The sequence below is a fragment of the Oncorhynchus nerka genome, linkage group LG20 (genome assembly GCF_034236695.1).
Source record: "Oncorhynchus nerka isolate Pitt River linkage group LG20, Oner_Uvic_2.0, whole genome shotgun sequence".
In the NCBI taxonomy this organism is placed as follows: Eukaryota; Metazoa; Chordata; class Actinopteri; order Salmoniformes; family Salmonidae; genus Oncorhynchus; species Oncorhynchus nerka.
In genome coordinates this window covers 41,782,545-41,800,425 of record NC_088415.1, presented here as the reverse complement: position 1 = coordinate 41,800,425, position 17,881 = coordinate 41,782,545, and the positions used below count along the sequence as shown (strand labels likewise).

Below are 17,881 nucleotides of genomic sequence, written 5' to 3'. Positions count from 1 at the left end.
TAGTGGGACTATTATTTGTTTTTCAACAGCACAATGACCCAACACACCTCCAGGCTGTGTAAGGGCTATTTGACCAAGAAGGAGAGTGATGGATCAGATAACCTGGCCTCCACAATCACCTGACCTCAACCCAATTGAGATGGTTTGAGATGAGTTGCACCGCAGAGTGAAGGAAAAGCAGCCAACAAGTGCTCAGCATATGTGGGAAGTCCTTCAAGACTATTGTAAAAACATTCCTCATGAAGCTGGTTGAGAGAATGCCAAGAGTGTGCAAAGCTGTCATCAAGGCAAAGGGTGGCTACTTTGAAGAATATAAAATATATTTCGATTTTGTAACACTTTTTTGGTTACTACATGATTCCATCTGCCTTCTTTCATCGTTTTGATGTCGTCACTATTATTCTTCACTGTAGAAAATAGTAAAACATTAAGAAAAAACGTTGAATGAGTAGGTGTGTACAAACTTTTGACTGGTACTGTATATTCCGGTAAACTGCTGTCAAAACATTTGATATTTGGTTAATTTTCAGAGATAATTTATTTGATTTCATTAGAACTTTGGAAGCACCATCTCATCCAGAGCAAACCTCCTAAAAATTAGAAAAGGCCACTTATTCATTTTAACTAAGATCTCCCTCCATCCACTCACCTGGGTAGTCCCGTCTGAGAGTGGGGAAGTTTGTGTTTGCGTAGAGTACAGGGGAGATGGTGGACATCTCTCTTAACTCCTCGTCCTTCTCCCAGCGCTGGAGGCTGCGCTGGTTATAGGACAGCCCGTCTCCATCTGCCTCACCGGGGGTAGGGGGAGTGGAGGGTGTAGCAGGGGTGGAGGGGGTTGCCCATGGGCTCTCCTCTCCCCCGTCTGGACTGAACAGACCTGCCCGGTCCCGCATGTCGAAGAACGGAGACTGAGAGAGTCCAGGGAAGGACTCCATCACACCAGCTGAGGGCAGTGACCCTGAAAGGGATCAGCTTGTATGAGTGACATGTCCTGCTTTACCATGAGCCTAACAGTTCCTTAATGACAACAAACTATTGCTCCATATATCACGCGGTTCACATTTTCTACTCCTTTCTCTTAGTGAGATGTCTTAAGTTCAACGTCACACTCATTTCCACATTTATACTTCCTATGAAAAGTGAGCTTTCTAGGCCTGTACCAGTGAGGAGGCTCCTCTGTGGCAGACCACTGCGGTTCATCTCCCCCTTGACTCCCTCCAGGATGGGCATCATGCTGCTCTGTAGCGACCCTCCTAAAGAGGCCCCCTCTGACGTTCCCAGGACCTTCCTGAAGAACTGCTCAGAGTCCTGACTCTCCATGCCCTGAGGAAGACCTGGGAGAGAGACCGAGCGGGAGGCATGTTAGACTAGTGGGGAAAAGCATCCGTCAAGACCAAACTGGTAGCATATGGCAAAACTAAACACCTGCAACTCCAACACACAGATCTCTCACCCAAAGAAAATAAGCTCCTGCACACTAGGCTTGTCAAGTATCCCTTTTATTATTCCGCAACATTTCAGCATCACCGTGATCTCTTTACCTTCATTCTTCTCCGTGTCGGAGCCTTGAGGGTCCGTCGAACTCGGTTCTTTAACGGACGAAGACGACCCTGCTCCCTCGCCCTGAGCCTGGGATCCTTCACCCCCCTCCTGCTTCAGGTGCATCCCAGACCCCATCGCTCGCTCCCTGGCCTCCGTTGCGTCAGGTGCGGTGGGTCTGTCCCCAGGTGCATGGGGCAGTGGAGGTCGGAGGAGACCCACGGCACCATGATGCCTCGGTCCTGGGGGAACCAGGAGAGCCTTCTTACTCAGGTCCATCAGTTGTTTACCAAAGAACGCCTCCTGCACAGAGAGATAGATAACTGATGTTAGGGAGTTGGTCTCTAGAGACTTACGGGCTAGTTTCCCCAGACACAGATTTAAGTCTAGCCTTGGACTGAGAAGTAACTTCAAATGGAAAATCTCAATTGAGCATGCTTTGTATTCCACTGCGCTTAATTTGTGTCCGGGAAACGGGTTCCTCTAGGTTGCCAACTGAAGTCTTTAGAATAGCCCATGGTGAGAGGTGGTGAGAGAGAATGTACCTGCAGGTAAGCTGGGAACATGTCCTCCAGTTTGCTCTTCTTCCTGCCTCGTCGTTTCTTGGCCTGCTCCCCCTCTCCCTCAGCTGGCTTAGTCTCCGGGGCGCCATCTATAGGTGTGTCTGGGTGGGGCCCTGTCAACAAACAGCACGTGTCATTTCAGATGTTCAGAATCCACATTTTGAAAGCAGGAGTTAGAATTATATTAAAACATTTTGTTTTGGGTTGCAAATAAAAACATTCATCGACACAATGTACATTTGAAACCCGGAACATGAGACATGAAAGCACATGAACAATAACTTATTCCCGCAGCGGTCGTGTAAGGTTTATTTTTTACAAAACGTCGAAGAATTTGATCTCTCTCCAACAGATGCGAGTATTTCAGTGATTGACCAGTACAATGGCGGCAGGTGGCTGTTGTAACTTGTAACTTGCCTTCCTCTAGGGCTAGTTTCTCTCCCGTCCGTCCATCTGTAGTAATTGTCCCGTCTCCAGCCAGATGAGACAGATGGGGGAACAGACCTTTCTTCATCCGCGTGTGACACTTCCTCTGGCGCACCATGAAGCCACCGATCCCTGCAGGAAATATAAATGTTTATTTGAATGTGACCATCACAGAGCGGTGACAAATGATATGATGTCACTACAGGGGTCTGTTGGATCGACCTGGGTTCTAATAGTATCCGTTTTCTTTCAAATACTTTCCGTGTTTGATTGAGACTGTCTGGTGTGCCAGACCTGCACTTTCAGGACTATTCTTTTAGTCCCATTGTACCAGGCAAGCGAGGCTAAAGCGTCGCAAAATAAACAAATAGTATTTTAACCAATATGTCTAGAGTGCCCTCTGACCTGGTCTGTAGGGTTTCCTCTTCCTCTTCTTCCCCTCGTCAGTCTCCTCTACTCCTCCTTTGAGGAGGCCCTCCTCCATCCCCTCACCACCTCCTTCTGCTCCCAGCTCTCTGTCTGGGCTCCCTGGAGGCTCCTGTTTTACACCAGGGGCTCCGGTCTCACATTCCATGGGCTCCCCACAGCCTGGAACAACAAGGAGAGCGAGAAATTCATGGTCAATGCAGAGGAAGTGACAGACCAAAGTGGGTGCACAAATACATGCATGACGTAAGGAATCACCTCTTGAAGAACAATACATGTCAAATCAATTAATCAAGAAGGTCCAAGATAACCTTTCAAAGTATATCAAAAATTAAAACATTTCTTTTTTAAATACATTTAAAACTTTTGGTAGGTGTTTAAAACACACATCTAGGATCAGTTTGCAACCCCAAATCTGAACCTGAATCCCATTAGGGGATAAAGGCAAATCTGACCTTCGATCAGTGTCAAGGCACGGAGCAATTTCATCCTCCTCCTATAGAAACCCCGGTCACTTAAAGAAACAGAACAGCAGAAAGTCCACCCACCTTTTCCCTCGTCCCCGTCTCCTTCGCCGTCTCGTAGCTCAATGCCGTCGTGCCCTCCATCGCCACACAGCATATCCAGGCGGGAACGCCGCTGACGTCTCTTGTGTAGGGGAGACATAGAAATGCTACGCAGCAGGGACATGCCCGTCTCGGTCAGCCACACTCCCTCCAACCGGTAGAACTGACGCTCTGGGTGGGACAGGGAGGAGCGAGGGTTGATGACTGATAAAACTACACAAACATTTGACGAGTGAGGGCTATTTCTACTAAACAAACAACAATTACTTGGATACATACAAATAAAACATGTGCCGATTGTTAAAACTACAAGAGGTCGGTGTAAGGCACCTTGGGAGGTGAAAAAAAACGTCATGTGTCCTCACATATAAACAGTTCAAAAGAGAAAAAAACCAACCTGGTTCTTTTATCTTCATGGCTGACATGTAGGTCGTATCCACTGTTACTGCAGACAATCCGAGGGGGAAGTGTGAGAATTACAGAACACATTTCATGTCGTCACCGTTTTCACTTTCTTCTAATCAAATGCACTGGTTTGAAGTTGATAGGCTTACCTATGGGTTTGGGGACGTAGGGAGTGCAGGAGGTGCAGGCAAAGCCCTCATCAGAAGCTTGCTCCACCTCGTCCTCAGTGTACAGACTCTCACAAACTGCGTGCACCCACCTACATGGAGAGAAACACATGATAAAAGAGATACCGCTCTTTCTGGACAAAGCATTAACATGGTACAACCAAAACAGTAGAATGGGGGTCCCTAAAGGATATGTCTTGGGTCATCTTCTCTTTAGCCTAATATACATACAGTGGGTGCAAAAAAGTATTTAGTCAGCCACCAATTAAACAAGTTCTCCCACTTAAAAAGATGAGGCCTGTAATTTTCATCATAGGTACACTTCAACTATGACAGACAAAATGAGAAGAAAAAACATCCTGAAAATTACATTTATTTGCAAATTATTATTATCTAAATAAATCAGCCATGACCTCAGAAACAAAATTGTAGACCTCCACAAGTCTGGATCATCCTTGGGAGCAATCTCCAAATGCCTGAAGGTACCACGTTCATCTGTACAAACAATAGTACGCAAGTATAAACACCATGTGACCATGCAGCCGTCATACCGCTCAGGAAGGAGACGCGTTCTGTCTCCTAGAGATGAACGTACTTTGGTGTGAAAAGTGCAAATCAATCCCAGAACAACAGCAAAGGACCTCGTGAAGATGCTGGAGGAAACAGGTACAAAAGTATCTATATCCACAGTAAAACGAGTCCTATATAGACATAACCTGAAAGGCCGCTCAGCAAGGAAGAAGCCACTGCTCCAAAACCGCCATTAAAAAGCCAGACTACGGTTTGCAACTGCACATGGTGACAAAGATCGTACTTTTTGTCCTCTGGTCTGATGATACAAATATAGAACTGTTTGGCCATAATGACCATCGTTATATTTGGAGGAAGAAGGGGGAAGCTTGCAAGCCGAAGAACACCATCCCAACCGTGAAGCACGGGGGTGGCAGCATCATGATGTGGGAGGGACTGGAGCACGTCACAAAATAGATGGCATCATGAGGGGGGGAAATTATGTGGATATATTGAAGCAACATCTCAAGACATCAGTCAGGAAGTTAAAGCTTGGTCGCAAATGGGTCTTCCAAATGGACAATGACCCCAAGCATGCTTCCAAAGTTGTGGCAAAATGGCTTAAGGACAACAAATTCACGGTATTGGAGTGGCCATCACAAAGCTCTGACCTCATCCCATAGAAAATTTGTGGGCAGAACTGAAAAAGTGTGTGCGAGCAAGGAGGCCTACAAACCTGACTCAGTTACAACAGCTTTGTCTGGCGGAATGGGCCAAAATTCACCCAGCTTATTGTGGGAAGCGTTTGGAAGGCCACCCGAAATGTTTAACCCAAATTAAACAATTTAAAGGCAATGCTTCCAAATACTAATTGAGTGTATGTAAACTTCTGACCCACTGGGAATGTGATGAAAGAAATACAAGCTGAAATAAATCTATTATTCTCTCTACTATTATTCTGACATTTCACATTCTCAAAATAAAGTGGTGAACCTAACTGACCTAAGACAGGGAATTTTCACTAGGATTAAATGTCAGGAATTGTGAAAAACTGAGTTTAAATGTATTTGGCTAAGGTGTATGTAAACTTCCGACTTCAATTGTACATACATACATACATACAATTGAAGGTGTACATACACCTTATAAGTGAAATAATCTGTCTAAACAATTGTTGAAAAAATTACTTAGGACATATACTTTGTGCATGACACAACAGACTTGCCAAAACTATAGTTTGTTAACAAGAAATTTGTGGAGTGGTTGAAAAACTAGTTTTAATGACTCCTACCTAAGTGCATGTAAACTTCCGACTTCAACTGTACATACACGCAGTATCAGTCAAAAGACTAATTCAAGGGTTTTTATTTGAGCTATTTTCTACATTGTAGAATAATGGTGAACACATCAAAACTATGAAATAACACACATGGACTCATGTAGTAACCAAAAAAAAGTGTCAAACAAATTTATTTGAGATTCTTCAAAGTAGCCACCTTTCGCCTTGATGACAGCTTTGCACTCTCTTGGCATTCTCTCAACCAGCTTCATGAAGTAGTCACCTGGAATGCATTTCAATTAACAGGTGTGCCTTGTTAAAAGTTCATTTGTGGAATTTCTTTCCTTCTTCATGCGTTTCAGCAAACCAATTGTGTTGTGACAAGGTAGGGGTGGTATACAGAAGATGGCCCTATTTGGTAAAAGACCAGGTCAATAGTATAGCAAGAACAGCTCAAATAAACAAAAGAAAATCGCCAGTCCATCATCACTTTAAGACATGAAGGTCAATCAATCGGGAAAATGTCAAGAACTTTCTTGAAAAAAGCCATCAAACACTAATGATGAAACTAGATCTCATGAGGACCGCCACAGGAAAGGAAGACCAATAGTTACCTCTGCTGCAGAGGATAAGTTCATTAGAGTTACCAGCCTCAGAAATTGCACCCCAAATAAATGTTTCAGAGTTCAAGTAACAGACACATCTCAATATCAACTGTTCTGAGGAGACTGCGTGAATCAGGCCTTCATGGTCAAATTGCTGCAAAGAAACCAATACTAAAGGACACCAATAATAAGAAGAGACTTCCTTGGGCCAAGAAAAACAAGCATTGTCTTTGTGGGGCGGTTGGAACAGTGAAGCATGGAGGATGATTTAATTAGAATTCAAGGCAACCTTAACCAGCATGGCTACCACAGCATTCTGCAGCGATATGTCATCCCATCTGGTTTGCGCTTAGAGGGACTATCATTTGTTTTTCAACAGGATAATGATCCAACACACCTACAGGCTGTGTAAGGGCTATTTGACCAAGAAGGAGAGTGATGGACTGCTGCATCAGATCACCCGACCTCAACCCAATTGAGATGGTTTGGAATAAGTTGGACCGTAGAGTGAAGCAAAAGCAGCCAACAAGTGCTCAGCATGTGGGAACTCCTTCAAGACTGTTGGAAAAGCATTCCAGGTGAAGCTGGTTGAGAGAATGCCAAGAGTGTGCAAAGCTGTTATCAAGGCAAAGGGGTGGCTACTTTGAAGAATCTCAAATAAATAAAAATATTTTGATTTGTTTAACAATTTTATGGTTACTAAATGATTCCATGTGTTATTTCATAGTTTTGATGTCCTCACTATTATTCCACAATGTAGAAAATAGTAAAAATAAAGAAAAACCCTGGAGTGAGTAGGTGCCCAAACTTCTGACTGGTCTTTATCTCAACAACCTTCCAGATATCTCTATGTATGTTTGTGTAGTTGTAATGAGTGGTACCCACCTGTCACAGTGTTGGCACTGCAGCAGCAGCTCCTCCTCCATGAAGTTCTCCCTGCAGACAGGGCAGGTGACCAGGCTGGCACAGGGGCCACAGTGGGTGTAGTTGTTCTGCCACTCACAGTGGAACCCCGGGCTGCTGGCACCACACTGCATACAGCTCACACACCTACACAAGGAACAGACAACAGGGACAATGAGCAATCAGGTTCAAGTACAGTATCTGACAGGTGAATGTTCAAAATGGTGGTGTATTTCTTGTTGCTGGTACTGTTCGTGAAAATGTATAAGTTCAGATGTAACCGAGAAACAGAAAGTAAAAAGACAGACATCTGAGCTTTTAAAGTTAGGCTTCGGGACTTTTTTGTTGTCGTGTGCATACTATGCAGATTCTGGTACACGTGAAAGACCCAAAAGCATGACTGAACAGGCTATCCCGGTGAAAGAGTTGCTGTCGTTGCTTCTTTATGGGTATATTTGACGAGAGAGAAAGAGCTGGGATTGATGTTTACCATTTGCATTTCCATCCCCCCTTGGGTACAGTGTGTAGGGGCGGGTCCAGGCAGTAGGTGTGGTAGCTGACGTCACAGTCGTCACACAGCAGCAGGCGGGCCGGGTCCGAGGCCTTGCCGCACACCTCACACACGATACATTCCAGACAACGCCAGCCCTTACGCAGCATCATCTTAGTCATCTGCAGGAGGAAGGAGAAGGGGGGATACAGTGTAAAAATATTTTTTTTAAATACAAATAAACAGTTAACGTTTGATTTCTGAAAATGGCATCAAGATGAAGCCAGAGGCTTGTGTGTTGTAACTCTTGAACCTTTGTTTTATTTCTTTACAGTGGCCTATTGCAAAGCATCTGCGAAAGGCTCGCTACGTAATATTATTAGGAAGACTAGCTGTATGAAGATGTTATAAAGAATGAAGAAGTTGCTGCTTACTTTGCTGTTCACACAGTACGGATGGTAACACTGTGCACACTGAGCACATGCCAGCAGCTGCCCCTCCACACCCTTCCCAAAACTGCCACACACCACACACATGTCCTGATAGAGAGAGAAAGAGGGAGGGAGGGGTGGTGACAGAGAGAAGGGAAAAACACAGGCAGCTTGGGTTACAGTGAAGATGCTTAAAAATGTCTAAGATTGTCTGACATGGTACATGCCAAAGGGGAACTGGAAAAATATCAAAATGAAAAGCATAAGACCAGAATTACCTGAAGCAGGACAAATTTATCGGTGTTGGAGAAGAGCACCACCGTGTTCTGCATAGCCTCATCTTCCTCCCCCTCCTCCTCCTCCTTACTCAGTCCAGTGTCTGCTGCTGTCATGCTCAGCTAGGATCAGCAATAACACATAGAGCCAATCACATTCTGATATCAAGTTACAATCAAGTGATCTGTATCGAATGAACTTTAGACAAGAGATCAAGTTCCAAACATTCTAGAGTTCCGTGACAAACTGCCACTGTGGTTTGTGTCTATGGTAAGGTTCAATGTCGACATTTGATGACATAACGAAGTGAGTGAGCTAGTGAATAAATGACATATGAATGTTTAGGTGTCGTCGATCGGTTTTACTCACCAGGAAGGCGTCGATGCAGGAGGCCATGGCTTTGAGGCGGTTCCTTCCGCCACGGCCCCTGCCACCGCCACCACCGCGAGGGCGCCGCTTCCCCGGGAAACTGCTGCTGCCCCGCCCCTGAAAAGACCAACACCAACCGTGTCAGTACCTCATCAACTGATGAATAAGACCACTGCATACTGGCCAACATATAACACAGAACATTTGACAGTTTTGTAACCTCAACGTCATTGTGAAATGGGCCTATCGCAACAACAAAAGCCCTATGACAGAGTTAGACTTTTGAATGAGTGTTGATTGTCTATGGACACCAACTTGTTACTGGACCGCACCTGTTTGACCCGGGAGCGCCCCGGAGAGCCTCTCCTCTTCTTCTCCCCGTCTGGTTTGAGGGGGTCAAAGGGCAGCGAGTCGTCCGTCTCAGTGAGCAGGGAGTCGGAACGCGAGCGGCCGGTGGGCATCAGGCTAAGCTCCATGGACAGCTGTCAAATCAAAATAGAGCTTTATTCAAAGCGCATTTAAAATCGCAACACTCTAAACAGTAAAACAATCAAATGAAAGTAAAAGCAAACGAGAAGCAGTAAAGGGGATGAAAATAGAAACATAAAACTCCATGAATGTCTAAAACAAGAAAATTACTGATTTAAAGGGCACTCTGCAGTTGCTACATCAATTTTTTGACTGGAAGGTCAGTCCTTGTATCCATAGCCCTGTCCATGAATTTGAGAGGTTACATTTCTCCAACCCCTCAGCTTTTTACCGAAACAGTAGCAGGGTGACACTTTGTTATTGTTTCACCTGCAGATTTCCCTTTTTAAAAGGCCAAGCTAAAAAGGTGAGGCTTTAAATGTGATTTCTAAACGTCACTGTGTCTGCCCCCATTACCTGTGCGTCAGGCTCCGCCTCAGCCTCGTTCTCGGCCGGGGAGCCAAGGAAGCCAGAGCTGCTCTCGTCCCCGGGACTCTGGTGGCTCTGGTTGGACATCTCATCTAGGAGGAGTTGATCAGGCTTCGTCTCCTCCTGCTCCTCCGTGGGGTCCTGGGGCTCCTGCTTGATCTTGACCCTTCTGTGATGACTATGATGACCCTCTCCGTCTGCCTCCTTCCCCTGCTGCTCCTCCTCTTCTTCTACAAACTCCTCCTCCTCCTCAGAGTGAGTCCCCCTGTCCTCCATGTCCACAGTAGAAGGAGCAGCCTCCTGTGTGTCGGCCTGTGGAGCAGGAGGAATGGGAGACCCTGAGCGTTCCTCCTTTAGCCCGGCCTCATCTGTGTCCATGGAAACATGCTCCGCCTCTTGCATGGAAATGGGAGGGGTCGGTGACTCTGGCGAGTCCCGAATGGATGGCTTGGTGGTAGACATGCCCTCACCCCTTATCTTCTCCTCCTGTGTGGCCTGCTGCGCTGTTGAGGGCTTGACCTCCTTCCTCTCCTTCTCCTTTCTGTGATCAGGGCCGACCTGCACTACTGGTGCTGGTTCTGGTGACTGTGGCGGTTGCTGTTCTGGTGACTCCGGAGACTCAAGGATAGGGACATAGCTGACCTGGGGATGTGGCATCTGGTTGGAAGCATCCTCTGTTCTCTCTTCCGCAACAGCCACAGGTAAACTAGGAGCCTCCTGTTGTTCGGTTGTTTGACATTCTTCTATAACCTCAGCCTGGACCATGGGCTGTTCTGCAGGGACTTCCTCCGTTTCCAGCTGAGGCCCCGCCTCCATGGTGCTCTCATTCGTTTCTACCACTTTAGCCTCCGTCTCTGTTGAAAAGAAAGTCAGCTTCACCACTCCCATCATGCACTCTGTGTACTACCATTTATCGCGCGTCACAAAACAATTGGATGGCTTAGGTAAGAACGCGGGTAGAGTTTGTCATGCTGCTCTTTCAGAGACGGCGCCAACTGTTAACTCTTCCCTTTTTATCAAGTATAACGACAACAAAAAACAGGCAAGTCAACCTACCCAGCTCCATGGGCACCTCCTCGTCCGTCTTGGTCTCCGCCTGTTCTATCGTCACCTCCTCAGACACGTCCGTCTGCCTTTCCACCGGAACTTCAGCTGCTGCGTCCGTCTGGATCGTCATCTCGGCAACTGTGTCCGTCCGTCCTTCTATCGTCACCTCTGACCCCGTCTCTGTGGGCTGCATCTCCATTGTGTCCGTCTGTCCGTCAGTCTGTGTGACAGGGGCTGGCGCAGGCTCTCGGTCTCGGCAGAGCGAACAGATGCACTTTTCCTCAGGTGGCTCCGACGTAGAGGAGCACTCACTGTGCACCCACCTAGGTCGATGACAGAGGAATGCTCAAGAATGAAGGAACAAAGGTGGGACAAATTCTACATAAAAAGTTAGCAAATGACTGCGATTGTTCTTTAGGCTGAGGGTCTAGGCCGGGTAACTGTAAAATACTTTGTTAACAACTCGATGAGGAAGGCGTTCTAAATCGTTTCGATTGATTAATTGACTTATTGATTCCTTCTGAGGCGGTAGACATACCTGTTGCAGGTGATACAACGCGGCAGCGTGACGGGTGGTTCCGAGGCTTTGCCGCAGACGCCACACGTAGAACTGCGGGTACGTTGGCAGCCCTCACACACGGCATAGTTGTCAAACCACTGGGCCGAGCCGGGCTGCGTCAGACCATTAGCACCACAGTCCGTACACACCCGACACCTCTGAGATGGGGGATACACAACGGGAAAGTACAGAGGTTATTCACACAGGAAACACACAGTGATTATTTTCTGATACGTTCACCTAGAAAAGGTTATATTCTCGCATATTCATACTTTAATTGACAGAATTGTCATTAAAAAGCCTCCAAATAAACAGTTGAATAACTTTAACCATTTACAGTAATATGTGTTTATTGACAACACATTGGTTAGGATTTCAATTATAGGGCAGCAGGATCCTCCTTTCCTAACAGAGGAGACTACGGCAGGAGTAGCAATATCAGCTCCGGTTCAGCACATTCTTACTCTGCACTTCCATGTGTCGGAGGGAAGAGAGACCATGGCTGGCTGGAGACAGAAGGTGTGGTAGCCCTTATCGCAGGCATCACATACTAACATCACGGAGTCTTCCCCTGGTTGCCTGGAAAAAGAGAGAGAACTTGATTTGATTCAGTAAACAGCTGTATGCATCAGCCCAGAGTGTTTTCCTGAAAAAGTCCCATGATCAGGGAAACCCCTGCCCCTACTAATTGGGAGCATGTGGGTAGATGGTTTCACAGTTTCCACATCAATCCATTGAACAAAAACAAAAAAAGTAAGTTTATATGTAAAAAGAGCGATTTTTCCATTTAAAAAATGGATGACCCATTGGGCAGCAAGGAGACACTCACCTGCATGTCTGGCACACTTTACACTCTGGGCACTGCCACCCTGATCTCTGTATGGGTGTGGCGCTGATCTCCAGACAGGCGGCGTGGTAGTGCTGTCCACAGCCCGTACAGAACAGTAGGTCCAGCAGCTCCCCGGCAGAGTCACAGACGGCGCAGCGTGCCTCCTCACCCGCTGGAGGGCAGACAAACAAACCATAGTTAGCCAACCAAACGATCGAGTGACCACACATACATACACCAACCAAACGATTGAGTGACCCAATCACTCTCTCTCTCTCACACACATATATATACTGTACCTCACAGTTACAGAGCATAACCTAATGATCGAGTTGGGGCTTTGGACCTCAACATTGGGAGGTGTCCTTACCCATCTCCTCAGCCTTGTCTATGTGCTCTGGACAGAGGAGAGCCAGGAGCTTCATGGACTGAAAGGAGCCGCTGGCAGCAGAGCAGGGGAAGTGGTAGAACCGTGAGCAGCCCTCAGCATGGCAGCGGATGGTAGCACCCAGACGCTTGCAATATTCACACAGCTAAACAGAAGGTTCATAGACAAGGTTATGGGCGAGACACTAGAGGGAAGAATTTGAGCTACAACAAAGAAATGTTAGAGGAGAGAATATAGAACCACGGCATTCAAATGAATTGTACTTCATAATACTATTGAGAGAGTACAGGTTTTCCTTTCCTAAGAATTTCTGAAAACCATTACTGAATGTGCCTGCAGGTTTAATGGAAGGTACATTCTATCTTACATTCACTAAGCTGAACCCAGAACAGCCCAGAACCATGCACAGCTTTGCATCAGTGTTCAGTTGAGTTCTTCTTTAATACTCCTGGTCAGCAACAATTGTTAACTATATATATATATATAAAACGTTATATAGAGTCCTGGAATCTATAAAAGCATTTGTCATTTGTGTAATCTACGAGTGGTCAACTTACCCGCTGTGTCCCTGAGATGACGGCCTTGTCCACATTCTCCAGCTCCTCCTCCGCCTGCTTCACTCCATCTGACCACAGCGCACACCAGTGATGCACCCAGCAACCCTCTGCTCAACACATTAAAGAATCAGATACTACACCTGTATGGTCTCTGGCTTCTGTTCTGATCAATCATTTGAATTTCTGTCAAATGCTTTATAATATGGGTTTGGGGATAGACTTACTATTTAAACTGCACTGTGTGTACAAGCTCCCCAGTGGGTAACATATTATTAATACACCCCTGACCAAGAAAACAGTTTCCGTAAAACAAAATAAAAATGTGATGTGATGAGTGTGGAGTCCCACCTGTGTCCTCCAACTGTGCTGCCAGACAGGATGCGTCAGAGTTGGAGAATCCGATGGAAGACAGGTCATCGCTCCCAGGCCCTGGCAGTGATGAAGCTGCGGGCTCTAGGGACGGCCGGGAGGAAGATGGCCCAAAATGTCGGAGTTCCCGTTGTCCGTGCAAGCTGCGCTCCACGCAGTTACAGAGAGCACAGGCCCTCACGCTGCTCTCCCTGTGCAGACAGACAGTGTCAGACAGATAACATGCAGGTAAAGGGATCCAAAAAAGGAATAATGTGCAGGTCAACAAGAAGCAAAATTACTATAGCACTCACTTCAAACATCAATACTATTACATTCCATATTATACTTCAACATTAACAATTTAAATCCCGCAAAGCTTATTTGGGAGTAAACCTCTGATTTCACATCTCCCATGTAATGCTGGGCAGTGCACTACGGCCCTCATGATCTGACAATTTTCATCAACTCTTAGCAGACCAATGGGAGTCTGCTCTAAAAATCTTTGTAGAGAATGTCATCTGGGTGTGTGACTGGTATTGGAATGTGCCAATAAATGTCATTTGAAACGTCAAAGAAAAAGAAAATGGCCAAAACATCTAAAAATGGACTTACACATGTGTGTTGGAAGTGGCGGCAGCCGTGTCCGACGTGTCCTCTGCAGCAGAAGGGGCCTCTGACTCCCCCTCTGAGGGGACTGGTTGCTCTGCAGGGGCGCTTTCATCAGCTGGTTGAGGAATCAACATAACATTAGTCCACATGTTTTTTTTTAAATCAATGGATATTGCTTTTTAAAGTAAGTGGCATTCTGATAACCTTTGCTAAAGAAGATTCCTATACAGGCTACTGTATGGAAATCCATTCCAAAAAAATGTGCAACGACAATTTAATTCTGATATATCTATTGATTAATGTTCTAATAAAATCAAATCTGCTCAATAACACCTACATTGTAGAACCTAGATGAGCATTTCTTGGAGAATAGTTGCAGAGGAAGTAATGAAACTGACATTATACATTTGTGAGTCCTTGAAATAAAACAAATGTGTGTAGTTGAAAATGATTCAAATTATCAACAACTACTGTTTTCTGACCACAGCACGTATATCATTGTACCTGTCGGTTCAGAGACATTTTCTTCGCAGTTTGATTTCGGCTTGTCCATCCCCTCTGCTGATCTCCTTGACAGAGACCTGAAACATAAACAAACAATAAAGTCACCGAATTATATTAGAGCCAAGCCACGTTATCATATACCAAAATAAACAATAACATTACATATGTACATGATTTACTACATATGCGTACGCGGGACAAACCAACAACTACCGGTTGTCACAGTTATGTTATCGGACTTCCAATCGCAAAATCATGCGAGGCTCAATTCCCTTTTGTGCAGGGCAGAAGCCCGATATTTCACATTGTTGCAGTAGCTATACTAGCTAGACTATTAAATAGACAGCCGACGTCAGCTAGCTGTTTTGGCTATCTCATAACCTCAGACGACTGACAAGAGAGACGTCTAAATATAACTAGTTAACGTTCGTAGGAAGATGACTAATTCAATACAAACCTTTAGTTATTTGCATTGGGATACTAAATGCATCATTTTGATACACGTCATCGATTGACCGCGATCCAATCTATCGGAATGAATATGGCTGTTTGTGTGCTCAAAGGTAGTTGAAACCGCCAGCTACGTCGTTAACTGATAGCCTTCTTGCTAACCAAGTAGCTTGCTGGCTACCCGGGATTCGCAAACTATTTGCGTGAAAATAGCGTGTCGGCGACTAGCTAAATATATTAGAAATGTTTGAAGACATTTCAATCTTTGTTTTGCCAGCAATACATAATCCAAACCCGCACAAGTCATGTATGAAAAAGAACAAAATATAGGAACTTAAATGTTGTTTTCTTTAAATAAAACAACCCTAAACCGAGATACACAAAGAAAATACAACTTCCGTGTACATGACTTCCTGTTGCAACAGTGTCAATTTCGTGCTGAAGCCATACCACTGTGCAGCAGTGTTCCGCTAAAATTATACGGACTAAAGGTACAGTGAAAATATATGACATTGTTGAGTAATCGATTTGTTAACCGTGTAGACTACATTTTCCAAGATGTAGCATTATGACATATTTAGTGAAGGTTGAAGCCACACAACTATGCCACCTGCAGTAATGGCTGCAGCCCAAATTAACCCAACAACAGTTAGTTTGTCTTCTGTAGTTGTGCCTTTGTTTATTGAAAAAGAAAAGATATCAAACAATCACATAACGCTCAGGGCAAATGAGCATGTGCCAATTGAATCTCAGCAAGGAAACAGTCAGTGATTGTATTTTATATAAAAAGTATGGATTTTTTTTTTATTAAAAGGCAAGCAACAACAGAGGACAAACATAGGTACATGGTTAGTGTTTTTACAATGTACATTTATTGATCTTGGGCGAATCAATGTAGTCAGAGCTGAATTTCACAAAGCCTGGTCCCTGCTCCACTCCTTTGGTGGAGTTTATCAGAAACTTCCTTCAACATTGGAGTTTAATCAGCTAATTGGACAAGAGTTAGACTTGTGGTTAGAGCGTTGGACTAGTAACCGAAAGGTTGCAAGATCGAATCCCCGAGCTGACAAGGTAAAAATCTGTCCCACTGTTCCTAGGCTGTCATTGTAAATAAGAATTTGTGCTTAACCGACCTGCCTAGTTAAATAAATGAGATCCATGTCCTAACCTTTACTACTGTGAAACATGAACAACTAATCAAATGTACCTCGCCTCCACATAATTTATGTAATGTACAATTAATTGTATGCAGTGATGTGTGGCTTTTGAGTCATAGGAGGTTGGTGGCACCCTAATTGGGGAGGACGGGCTCATAGTAATGGCTGGAATAGTATAGAACTCAAACTGATGGTTTCCAGATATTATTATGAGCCGTCCTCTCTTCAGCAGCCTCCTGTGTTTGGCGTATCCCATTCATCAATTTGTTTTACTAAATTGGGTCTACTGTAAGAAAAACTCACAAATCCCCATGTTAGGGCTGTGTTTATTACAGCAAGCCACAGTATTGCTCATTCCAGTGCAGCTGGTTGTGTTCAGAATCAGATCACAATTTGCACATCTTCTTGCCATGAAAATTAGCAAGATGGCTACAATTTGCACATCAACATGAAGTAGGCACATAACTTGCCAAGTATCTCAACTCCATGATGATTTCATCCACGGAGTTAGTTGAGCGTGCGCTATGCAGGTGATACTTCAAAACGTACATCTTAAACCCTTACTGTGTACCTATGTCCTCTGTTGCACGCCATTGTTAGCAGAAATCCATACATTGTAATAAAACAATCAAATACAACTACTGGCTGTGTCCTTGTTGAGATTCAATTGGCATGCACACGCACATTCACGTTGAGTTGTCATCTTAGAGCAACAGCAATGAGGAAAATGTCGGTGGTTGTATTTGATCAAGGTTTTATTAAAAAGTATGGATTTCAGCTAACAAAGAAAGCCACGCAACAGAGGTAAAGGTTTAACAATGTACATTTAAGTATCGACTACAAAGCAAATCGAAGGAGTCAGAGGTTCATTTCAAAACCTAGTCTGGGGGCAACTCCGCGGATGAAATCATCGTGTAGTTGAGGTAACGAATTACTTGGCAAGCACATAGCCAGTATCTCAAACTGTATAATTGGAGTAACGCAGAATGTGTTTGGGGGACTGGTCCATTTCCCTAAGCGACTGTTAGTGGTCTACTGCTACCTACTATACAGTATAGGCTACAAGAAGACGTATATTGTATTGTGACTTTTGTAAAGGGTGGCCATGTAACTAGTTAGCCATTTTGTAACCAAGCCAATAACTAGCTAGAATCTATGAGTGATCACTATGATTACTGTAAACACAGACAGAACTGAAATCCACAGACAACCACACAGCTAAATTAGTTGATTACCTATTCCGTTTACAGCGTATTTCAGTCACTTATTAACGTTTAGAACGAAACTCGTGTAGCACACCGAGCTAACTAACGTTACTAGTAGCAAGTTAACCAGCTAACCTTAGCTTGTCTGAATGGACCCTGATTTATGACCTAGTTAGCTATTGCCAAACAATGACCCTGCCTAACGTTAGTTAACCAAGAATAACACACTTGAGTCCACTTGATAGGCAACTACAAGCTAAAATCAACAATGCATATGTCCAAAACAGCAACCCCAACGGTTGTTTGAATTAACCGTTGGGTCAACTAGCTAAGCTACATGATTGATGAACATAGCTGCTAACTAGGAAACAAG

At 44.7% G+C, this 17,881-nt stretch overlaps 1 protein-coding gene across 1 annotated transcript in view; it reads right to left on the bottom strand.

Moving 5' to 3' along the window:
* kmt2d (lysine (K)-specific methyltransferase 2D) overlaps window positions 1–17,881 on the bottom strand; it is a 41,771-nt gene that overhangs the window by 22,960 nt on the left and 930 nt on the right. The window contains 25 exon segments of the mRNA XM_065005508.1: window positions 650–958; window positions 1,161–1,334; window positions 1,542–1,842; window positions 2,085–2,215; window positions 2,520–2,660; window positions 2,934–3,116; window positions 3,503–3,691; window positions 3,918–3,965; window positions 4,075–4,184; window positions 7,372–7,536; window positions 7,880–8,061; window positions 8,314–8,418; window positions 8,589–8,708; window positions 8,956–9,072; window positions 9,288–9,437; window positions 9,841–10,706; window positions 10,909–11,222; window positions 11,438–11,616; window positions 11,923–12,037; window positions 12,288–12,459; window positions 12,658–12,820; window positions 13,233–13,339; window positions 13,581–13,792; window positions 14,196–14,307; window positions 14,697–14,773. Coding sequence (XP_064861580.1) covers window positions 650–958; window positions 1,161–1,334; window positions 1,542–1,842; window positions 2,085–2,215; window positions 2,520–2,660; window positions 2,934–3,116; window positions 3,503–3,691; window positions 3,918–3,965; window positions 4,075–4,184; window positions 7,372–7,536; window positions 7,880–8,061; window positions 8,314–8,418; window positions 8,589–8,708; window positions 8,956–9,072; window positions 9,288–9,437; window positions 9,841–10,706; window positions 10,909–11,222; window positions 11,438–11,616; window positions 11,923–12,037; window positions 12,288–12,459; window positions 12,658–12,820; window positions 13,233–13,339; window positions 13,581–13,792; window positions 14,196–14,307; window positions 14,697–14,745 — 4,714 coding nt within the window. The 5' untranslated portion in view covers window positions 14,746–14,773.